The following is an 11320-nucleotide window of genomic DNA, read 5'->3' on the forward strand; positions in this document are numbered from 1 at the left end:
TCGGATCCCACATACAGACCGGCCGCTCACTGGCTGAGCGAGGTGTGGGGGCAACACCAAGTGTTGCGATCCCGTTGCCGGTCCTGGTCCGGTACGGGCCGCGACACTGAGGGTTGCGATCTGTTGCCGGTCACGAAAAACAAAAAAAACAAAAAAAACATAGTTTTTATTTCATAATAAGGAGAAAAGACCATGTTGGTCAGATGAAAAAGGATAAATTGGCTACTTGAAAAAAAATCAATTTTCATACTGTCATAGAAATTGAAAAAAAAAAAAAAAGGTGGGGGAAAAGCTCTTATGGTTTCCCTGATTTTAGTCCTAGAAGGAAAATGTATTTGACTTGACTGACTAATAAAATTAGCTAACATTGATTAAGTAGCTCCTATGTGCTAAGTAAAATTCTCAGCTCTTCCCGCTTAGTTGATCTTACCATAACTTTATGAAGTAGCAACTACTGGCATCCCATTTTGCAGATGGAAAAGGCTGTGACTTGTCAGAGGTGAAATGGCCAGGAAGTAGAACAGCTGGGCTTAAACCCCAAGATGACTGCCACACGGCCATTCCCCCCAGCCACCAATGCGGCTCCTCCCCACTTCTGAGATCTGATGGTGGAACTGCTATCAACTGCCCCTGTGGTCCCCACAGCTGCATCGAGCCATCAATGTCAAAGAGCAGAAGGCTGTGCACAACAGCTCCATTTTCCCATAAAGGAACCAGAGCAGGACAGGTGAATTCACCGGCTGAGGTCCTGCAGCATCAGACTAAAGCTCCGGGCCTGCCTCTCCACCTCCCCTCCTTTGCACAGAAGATAAGATCGATCCTGTCCCCACAGAGGTTATTTTAAGGATACCATGAGGAAACAGAGTATCAAATGCCTCTCTGGGCAAAAGATAAATGTGGGCTGTGCTCTCCTTACTTAGCCTTCGTGTTTTTGATTACCTTTGGAACATCGGGTAACACATACATATGATATGGATCCAGGGAGGACTATGCAATATAAAACCACATACTTTTTTTTTTGTTTTTAGCTTGGAGCAACATCTTGGGAAATCCGCCTCAAATTGAGACACAGACTAACTGTGTGGACACATTCTGAGGTGCTCTTTCAAAAGTTTCTTCTTCCCCAAAGGTGAGCCTCACAGGCACATCGCCAGCTTTAAAAAATAAGACCCAATGGGACCCAATGAGACCCAAAGGGGATGGAGGTGATTGCTGCTGGTAGATAATTTGAATTATTGGCCCTGAGAGAAATGAGAATGTGGAGGTGGTAGGGGCTGGGGTGTCCTCTCTTCAGTGCTGACTCTGTCAATACTTGTTCAATTAAAAAAAAAGAATGCATTATTTGCAATACTGTAACTTCAAGTGAGAAGTTAAATCATCGAGGTGAAATGATTTAAAAGTGAATGTATTAAATTCAAGAGCTCAAGATCTTTGCATGTATTCTTTATTTTCCAGAATTTGTCATGTGCTGTTTTTAACAAAAGCATATGAAAGAATAGCCCTGATGTTGATGTTATGATTGGATTCTGATGTGGCACTTTACAAATAAATAATTTTGCTTGGCCTTAGTACTTCTTTTCTAAAGCCTCAGCACTTATCTGTGCACGACAGCAGATGCCCATTCTTCCCAGAGCTGAATTCCATGAACACCCAGCTGAAAGACTTGGTAAAGCCTTACGGAAAACTCTGACCTGCACTTTCATTACTGACGCCCAAGATGAGAGCAAGGAAGTTGATACTTGGGATGAGGAAATTTAAATCAGCAGCTGATCTGGAATTTGGAACCAATGCCCCTTGGATAGCCAAATATGGAGAAAATTATTTTCACCGAGCAAATATAGAACTGGGCACTAGAGTTTTAGCTCGTGAATTTTCTAGCACTCTATTTTGATTAGCTGCCTAGCATATAATAACTGTTGCCTATGGAATTTTTCATACAAGAATGATAAAGTAGTCAGTTATAATAATTTTCATTGTCCAATTATTTAATGTGTCACCATATCACTTAATACAATACTTTGCACAGTAATTCATTATTTGGGGCTAGAGCAAACAGCAGGGAAAAGAGATCAAAAGATAATAAAGATAGGGAGACAAACAGATTTGACTTGAACAAGCAGCTTAACCTCTCTAGTCCTCTATCCCTTCCTTACCTGTGAGAAAGCAACAGTATCCAAGTCACCGTGAGTTTCACCTGAGACAATGTGGGATATGGAAGAGCGGTTATTAGGGACATGTTAATTTGGCTTATGAATTCAAGATACTACAGTTATGTTTTTAAAAGTATTTTTCTATTATTAATTTTATTTTACTAGGAGACCTATCTCTAAAGAAACAAGACTTCTATTTGAAATCTAACAATAATGATTATATTGCTCTGATATCTTAACTCTCTCTTTATGACTTCAAATAATTTTAATTAAAATTTATTTTTCAACAAATATTTATTAAACTCCTACACTTTACCAGTCACTACTGTACTCTCTTTATGACTTCAAATAATTCTAATTAAAATTTATTTTTCAACAAATATTTATTAAACTCCTACACTTTACCAGTCACTACTGAAGACAGAAGAAGTAGATAGGATAGCACTAAAAAGAGAGTGAACAGGATGAGGGTTGTCCTTAAACTTTATGTAACATGTCTCAGCAAAGCTCAGTAGGGAAAATATGTGAAAAATAAGTTAGATCAACCAGGGAATGAAAGTATGATAAAGAAAAAAATCCAGAGATCACACTGGGCCACTCATTGAAAGTAGTTCACATAAAAAATAGAAAGAAAGAAAAGTAATGAGATACTAAAATTAAGGAAATACAGACAAAAATGAGATTCCCTTTTGCCTGTTGGAATGGCAAAGATTCAGAATAAAATAGGCAGAGTTGTTACGGGTGCAGTGGAACTGGCTCATATACGGCTAGAAGGGAAAAAACTGTTACAACCCTGCTAGAGAGTACACTAGCAATTGTTCTTGAAATTGGCAAGTCTTTAAACTTGGCAAAGACTTTAAAAATATGTATAGCCCTTGACTCAATAATTCCTTTTCTAAGCACCAATACTAATAAAATGAATTTAAAAAAATTAAATAGAAGATGTATTGCAATGTAATTAGCAAAAAATTAAAAGCAGTATTATCTTACAACAGAATATTGGTTATAAAAATTTTTAATGTTAATACTTGTTTAGATGAAATATAATGAAGCATAAAAATTTTGCTTATCACAAATTTTTAGTGACATGGGGAAATGTTTGTAAACAACGTTCACAGAGCAAAGCAGGACAGTCAGGTAGACAGGACAAACACACACACACACAGTGGAAAGAGACACAACCAAACGGTAATAGTTATTTCCTCTGGCTGGTTGGGATTTGGAGCAATTTATATTGACTTTGTAATTTTTTTTTGTTTCATTTTTTTCTACCATGAGAATGTTTTATGTTTATAACTCATACAAAACAACAATGCATTTTTCAAAATTATTGAGAAAATAGGACAGTGGAGGTATTCCAGTATCCCTGCTCCTGCCTAACCAGGAACAAGATGAGGTTGCAGGTCCTTGTCTCCTTCAATGACAGAGCAGAAACCCTGGGCCCTCAGCACAGAGCCGAGCCCACACACCAACCAATACCGCCTGGTGCGACCCTCTGGATGCTCCACCTGCCCACATGTTTGGTACCTGCCCTACCCACCTTTCCACCAAGACCCCTGCAAGCTCCCTCCTCTTGATTCAGCAGGTGTATCCTTCCCTGAGTGCAGGAGGCCAGTGTAGTGACATGGAGAAGTGACCTGTTGTTCTCTCTGTCTCTTTCAAAGTGTTAGAACAGAGCTCGTGGCTGTAGGCTCCACAACTGAATCAGAGTACTGCAAAATGTAGAGAACATGAACAGCAGGGCTCAAAAGACAATGCAGCATGTCAGGAAAGGCTAAGTCAACCTGGGGTGTCTGATGGCACCTGCCATTTATTGAGCATCTGTGAGAGGCTCATGCACATCAACTCACACTAGCACAAAACAGGATCGCCACTGTGATTTCACTGGACAGGTGAGGAAACTGAGGTCAGACAAGTTAGACACCTCTCCCAGAATCACAAGATTAATAAGGATTGGAATGCAGCAGAGTCTGTGGCCACACAGAGTAAGAGAAGAACTCTCAGGATGATCTGACAGAAATCTCAGGAGGGGAGCAGCTTTCCTCGATCTTATTGGGACAAAAGGAAGGGAGGTCTCCCTAGCAGCATTTGAGGTATTTGCTAGGTCTAAAGAAAAGATCCTCCAGAGCAGGGCATGCTCCCAGACATCGGAGAGACCTGGAGACTGTCCCTGTAAAATACCCTTCTCTGAGATTTTTACATTTCAGAGGAATTCTCATAGGTCTGGCCTCTTGTATTATGATTCTCTATGCACCAGCTGTTAAATCAATATGCTTGCCCGTTATTGGGATTCTTGGGGTCTCTACCCCCACAGAGGGAATCTTATCCTGAAGATCTAAATACAGAAGTAATATTTTCCTGAAGATCTCAGAAATGGTTGTCTTATTTATTTATTTTATTTTTTATATATGCTTTTCAAAAGACATTAACAAGTATATGTGTGTATGTATTTGTGGGTCTTTTTTAAAAATGTCTGTGTTGCAAAAGGAAAATTTAATGAAATTCGTACTTTAAAGAAAATATAGATAATTAAGAAATGGTTTGGTTTCAAAACATTCTCTAAGAGCACTGAAGTCCCACAGTGTATTTAATGGGGAAAATATGTCCACAAGCTCAGTCGTTCCTAATGCTGCTTTCCATAAGCACTGAGTCAGGGTACCCGGTGGGCACAGGTGCGCACGCACACACACACACACACACACACACACACTCAGAAGGAGGCAGGGAGAGATGTGCTGTATCCGCGGAGGACAGCCCGGGTCAGAGAACTGCACATGAATGCAAGCAGCAAGTCATTTTAAGACACACACACACACACACACACACTCAGAAGGAGGCAGGGAGAGATGTGCTGTATCTGCGGAGGACAGCCCGGGTCAGAGAACTGCACATGAATGCAAGCAGCAAGTCATTTTAAGACAATGGCCTATAAGTCCACTTTAGACAAGGACAGAAAACTGAAGCCGGCTCTGGGGTATGACATTTATATAGCAGGACAGCAGCATTTTGCACTTGACATTCTTTCCACTGTCACGGAATCCCCTCAAAGTAACAAGGAATGAAACAATTCATATTCCATGTGAGCCAGTGGGTTGATGAAAAACCACATATCTGTAGCTATGAAATTCATTAATCCCATCCATCAAAATCCTCTGAGATTAACTTTCTTCATGTAACTGTTAGTCTTAATAAGTTTTTCACATACGATGGCAAACATTCAAAGTGACATATATAAAACAAGCTGTATGTTTTTGAATTAATAAAATCTACTTCCCATCACTTCACATTTAAATTATCATCAAACCCTCCAACCTGTTAAAGAAAGTAACTTTTTAAATAAGTCATTGATTTAGCAACAATGTGCCCTCCAGTCCTGTCAAGACTTGTTAGTAACTTTCCACATCCTGTCTGATTCTTAAGATGCTTTCCACCAACGAACTGGCTATTTGCTGCCTGCCTTCTCTCTATGTCCTTCAATGCCAAACCTACGTGAAAAGGGAACCTCCCCACCCCAGTCCCATTTTAAGGATTAAGGATCTTCAATTTCTAGGATCAGGGCTTGCAACCCGGGGTTCATGGACCCCCTTAGGGGTCCAAGAATAGAACCAAGGGAACCTCCCCACCCCAGTCCCATTTTAAGGATTAAGGATCTTCAAATTCTAGGATCAGGGCTTGCAACCCGGGGTTCATGGACCCCCTTAGGGGTCCAAGAATAGAACTATATTTCCCATTCCATGTATTTTTTAAAAAATGCATTTAAAAGCATTATTCTGAGAAGAGACTGCAGGCTTCATTAGACTTTCCAAATGGAGATAGCATTTTTAAAAGGATCAGGAAAGTCTTTGGGGGACTGGATTAAAACTGCTAACTGAAGTGCAATCAAGTTACAAGGATAACGGCAGGCTCCTCAGAATCTGTAAGCGAGTACTGCACTGTTCTGTGGGGCAGGTGGGGTAGGTAGCGGCAGGCATCTCAGGACTGTTACCTGGCTCAGAAGCCAGTGGAAACAAGAAACGGATCCGTAAGTCATTCACATACAGGGACATCAGCTTTGTTGCCTACACGTTCTTCTTGGAACTCTTAATCTTAAAATCCACAGACACTTAAAGACAAATGGGCACTCTCACGTAAGCTCTTAAAATTCCTTTACCTCTTCCACTTAAAACATTTTGTACCCAATTTCAAATCACCAAGGGAAAATGATGATGAGAATCACACAGACTGGAGAAGAATATTTAGCTTTTCACTGAGCCTTGTACGGTCTTATAAATATTAACGAAAAAAAAAAATCCCACTCAGATGTTGTGGAGTATCAATTTAACAAATGCAGAGCATCCGATGATATCTAATAGACTGATTGATTAATTTACTGAAACAACAGATCACAGAGTGCATTTGAGACTGGAAATTGCCTGTATGAGGGACTATTTCTTAATTTCAATGGCCGGCTGTAATTTTCCCTATGCTAATTTGAGCTTTGCACTGACATAATTAAAACTGTATTCAAAAGACTCACGGCCTCTTTTTCCACTCTATAAACAAGGCTGTAAAATCATCTCATTACTTTCCCTAGGAACCTAACGGAAACATGTTTTAAAGGAAGTTACCTATGAAGAGGGACTATTTTATTTTAACAGGGTTTTTAAAAAAAAATTCACTTGAAGTGATTTTAAAGGCTCACTTGGGATATATATAATACACATATAATGCAGTATAATAAAAAGTAATCAAGCACAGTATCCTAGACAAGTATAAACTATTTCCCAAAAGTCATAAAACATTTAAACTTAAAAATTAACTTCATATATTCATAAACATATATTTTAAATTAAACAGTATAACACATTTGTATGTTTTGCAAAATGTACTCTGCCTTCGAAAGGATGGTCTGTTTTTTCAATGTCCTTCATGCACTGATTTTCTGGGGAAAAAAATCCACAGAAGTTTGTACTCAAACTATTCTAGATTTATAAAGAATATTTGATTTTATTTTTATAAAATATGGATATAATTAAGGGTGAAAATTAGAAAAAAAAGAGTAGCATTTTGGATTATGAAATTAAGCAATTTTTACTCACGTAGCCAAAAGTGGAGCACAAAAAAACCCCCCAATTTTAAAATTCCTTTCAATGATAGGTACATAAAATCTCTGCAACGCGAAAGTCTTCATTGTTATAAAATATGGATATAATTAAGGGTGAAAATTAGAAAAAAAAGAGTAGCATTTTGGATTATGAAATTAAGCAATTTTTACTCAAGTAGCCAAAAGTGGAGCACAAAAAAACCCCCAATTTTAAAATTCCTTTCAATGATAGGTACATAAAATCTCTGCAACGCGAAAGTCTTTGGTGCATGAATATTTTAATATGTTACTGAACACGCCTTGAGAAATAAAATATATCTTGAAAAATAAAACCTAAACAGAACTTCTGAAGCACAGTTTATATGGTATGCGTTAATGAAATCCTCTAAAACAAAAATTTCAAATTACAAAGATACCAAACCAAGGAGGATTTTTCAAAATGCGTTAGCCCAATTTTGGGCAAACTTCCATTTTCATGAGCTTTCAAACTAAAACCCTTGACAAAAAGACAACCAAATTCTTCTCCCCTTTATGCAGCAAAAGGAAAGCAGGCAACTAATAAAACTTTCTTTTTCCTCCTCTCACTATCTGCTTTTGCTGCTGATTTTTCTCATTTCTACAAATGTCACCAAGGCTGCCTTTAAAATATTTTAACCGACGACCACCTCATAGATTCACTGACACTGGCTTGCACTAACCATTAAATTGGCTACATTTCCAGGAATGAGGACACATTTAGGTTTCCAGCTAAACAGATTTACCTCCATGTGAATCTGTATATGCTATCTACGAGACACATTTGCAAGACAACACATCAGCCAAACACCCCAAGAACCTACAGAGAACCTACAGGCCATTCTCCTCAAACCAAATTTCACTAGGAAGAAATCTTACTCACAGTGCATATAGGAATAGGTATTTTATTAAAGATAAACACATAACTGAACAAAACGAAATATCACCATCTGAGTTAAGAGAATGCTCAGTTCTCAGCATAGAAGTCCCGCAAGTCAAGTCAACATTTGCATGTCCCGTTACCAACAGCCACTTGCCGAGTATCTCTTCATTTCCATTGGGACTGGTTCTGCATCCCTGATGCTAAGGAGTCACTGAAGAGCATCCAAAAGTTCAACATCTACCAGCCCATTTTTTCTTGGACCCTGCCCTTCAACCTCTCCAAGTCTGTGGCCTTCTATCAGACACTCATCCAGGCACCATCAGGGATAGTTAAAGAATCTGAAAATTCAGAAGCACTCCAAAAAGGCTTTCAAAAGTAATCCACAGCACTCAACAGTGAATTTAGAAACCCCAATTTTTTTCTGAGTTTGAAGTTTTTAAGCCTTGCGGATGGTTGGAGTAGGAAAAAGGAAATTTACTAGGCAGTGCAAAGGAAATCTTGTTGTCCTCTATTGTGGCAGTGGGGGTGTTGCCCAACCCTAACTTATCTGCGTTGATAAAGGAAACCAAAGAAAAGAGTAACAAGAACAAGTTTTTGTCAAATTAAAAGGAACCCTTTCCTTACCTTAATAGTGCTGGCCATAATGCAACCAAGTTTATTGATCGTTAATAAATGTTAATAATAATTATTGCTTCTCTCTGACCAGAAAGTAGTTTTGATGAGGTTGTTTAGAGCGGATGAGATTGTGCTAAGTCTGGGAAATGAAGTCAGCCAATGGCAGGAAGAGGTTTCTATTGGTCCTGGCTGCCCAGCCCGAAGAAACAGGATATTTGGGAGTGGAGAGATAAGAGACCCTGAAAACAATGTTGTTTTTCTTGATGATATGCAGCCAGGAGAATTTTTTTTTAATTAAAAAAAAAAGGCATCAATTGCCTGGGACTGTGACTGCTACAGCAGGTGTGACACGCTGCACCGAGACCAAGGCAGGATGCAGATGTGGTAGGACTCTGCTTGGCTTCACACAGGCTGCAAAGGCATCAATTGCCTGGGACTGTGACTGCTACAGCAGGTGTGACACGCCGCACCGAGACCAAGGCAGGATGCAGATGTGGTAGGACTCTGCTTGGCTTCACACAGGCTGCAAGCACCTTAGGGCCGAGGCGTGGAGGGTGCCCTACAGCCTGGGTGCTGGGCCTTCTCAGCCCGCTTCTCCCCAGAACTTTCGCCCAACTAGGATTTGAACTACTTTCTCTTAAAAGGAAACTCTACAGGTAGAACTTATTTCATGATAATAGATGATCATATTTAATAATAGCCATTTGCTAGCTGGTTTTTAATAACCTTCGTTTCTTCAATATCTCAAATGAATATTCTAGAACAGTTTTACTTTCCCCTTACAAATATATGCAATTTTTATTTGCTCCACAACAAATGAGTTGAAAATGCAAAGACTGTAGAATTAAAGCAACCAAGAAAATAAAGAGAAAAAATAAACCTGTCAAAGCCTTATTTTCAAATATTTACTTAAAATCCAAATAACCAAAATTATCACAAATGCTTTAGAATGTCAGCAAGCCAGTCCTACTCTGACGAACGTCAATGCTGCAGACAACATATCCTGAGAGAACGCCTGGCTACCCAGAGATGCCACGTGAAGATCCCGTTAAGTGTTTAAAATCTAAGCTGTAAGTTCAGGGCCACACGTCTGTTTTCTACTCAAGGAAGTACAGCTAATGCAGTCCTGAACATTCCTCAGAGGATTTCAGGCCTTTAATTACTCATTTTCAGGAAATTACTTATTCTCTGGAAGAAACAACATTTTGCTTTGAATCTAGCTACACGAAAGTTGGGGCAGTAAAGAGGTGTGGTCTCAGTAGGGGACCCACAGAACACAATAGACCAGATCCTGAGTCATTGGCAACTCTTGGTCTCAGAGATGGATGTTCAATGAATTGATTTCACTCAGACTTTAGGTCTGCAGATGTCAGTGTTGATACACCAGCCCAAGTTTCTCTGTCTTTTATTGTGCCCCGTTTGCCCCTTTGTTATGACAGAAGAAGGAGAAGGAGAAAAAGGAGGAGAGAGAAGCAAAGAAAGAAAGGAAAAAGAAAGAAAAAGAAAGAAGGAAAGAAGGAAAGAAAGAAAAAGAAACATACACCATAAGAAATCTCATTCTGCGTAAAAATTGGAACCTGATACATTCTCGGCACCCACATTTTGAGGGGATGTTGATTTCCGCACTTTTCATCTCTGAACAATGAATAAGATGGCAGGCTGATTAAAACTGTGTTTCCCCTAAAATTTCAAAGTACTGAGTTGTTTTATCTGGGCAGCTTCCACTAGAATTCAGGAGTGCAGAGGGAAAAAAAGCTGTCTCCGCTCCACTGAGATTTCTTGCTTTTTGTTCTCTTCTAAGAAGCATCCATTTAAAAGGCTAACTGTAGTTCCCCCGCCCCAAAGCAGCACTCTATTATGGATTTACCAAACACCAGCTTTAAGTAAGATGACCTTTTTTTGCTAACAAAAGAGCCATGGAAGAAAATTCTGTGTGATCCTACCTCACCCTGTCTCTTGGTCTCTAACCCAGTGCCGTTCCTTGTTCTCTGTCCCAGAAAAGAACTGACATTTTTATGAAGATCTAATTCTTCAATGATGATCTTATAGCTCCTTGGTTCTTGCTTAATTCAAACCAAACAGTGAGCAGTGAAATTCTTTATTTTGAAATTATTTCAAATTTATAGATAAGTTACAAGGTAATACAAAGAACTTCTGATACCTTTGGCCCAGTCACTCCAACTGTTGGTAATTTACATCATGTGCTTTGCTCTATCTCTTTGTCGATCTCTCTCTCTCATCTTTATTTATGTGTAATATGTATGTGTATATATAGACTCTTTCTTCTTTAACTAATACAAATATTGTTTTGTTAGAGATTGATTTCTTTGCTTGGATACTTACCAAGAGAAAACCAGATGCTATTATTTTATTATTTAATCTATTTCCTAAGAATTCTATCCATAAGTTTTATTGGGTCTAATTTTTAAAATGAATAAAAATAGAAAAAGTAATCTAATAAAAAGTTAATTTGGGAATAATGAGTTGTAAGCCCTGTTACAAAATTTTTGATTGATTCCTATTGTCTTCGGGGGGGGGGGGGGAAAGAAAAAGGGGGAGAAAGAGGAAGGAAAG

The 11320-nt window shown here is 38.9% G+C and overlaps 1 protein-coding gene across 1 annotated transcript in view; it reads right to left on the minus strand.

Annotated features, from left to right (window-relative positions):
• LOC103606208 (transcriptional regulator ERG) overlaps positions 1-8887 on the minus strand; it is a 103894-nt gene extending 95007 nt beyond the window's left edge. Inside the window, exon 1 of the mRNA XM_008590801.1 lies at positions 8756-8887. Within this exon, the coding sequence (XP_008589023.1) occupies positions 8756-8773 (18 nt within the window). The 5' untranslated portion in view covers positions 8774-8887. The remainder of the gene's footprint in view (positions 1-8755) is intronic.
• Positions 8888-11320: the final 2433 nt, after the last annotated feature.

Source organism: Galeopterus variegatus, unplaced genomic scaffold, assembly GCF_000696425.1.
Source record: "Galeopterus variegatus unplaced genomic scaffold, G_variegatus-3.0.2 Scaffold6376, whole genome shotgun sequence".
Taxonomy (NCBI): domain Eukaryota; kingdom Metazoa; phylum Chordata; class Mammalia; order Dermoptera; family Cynocephalidae; genus Galeopterus; species Galeopterus variegatus.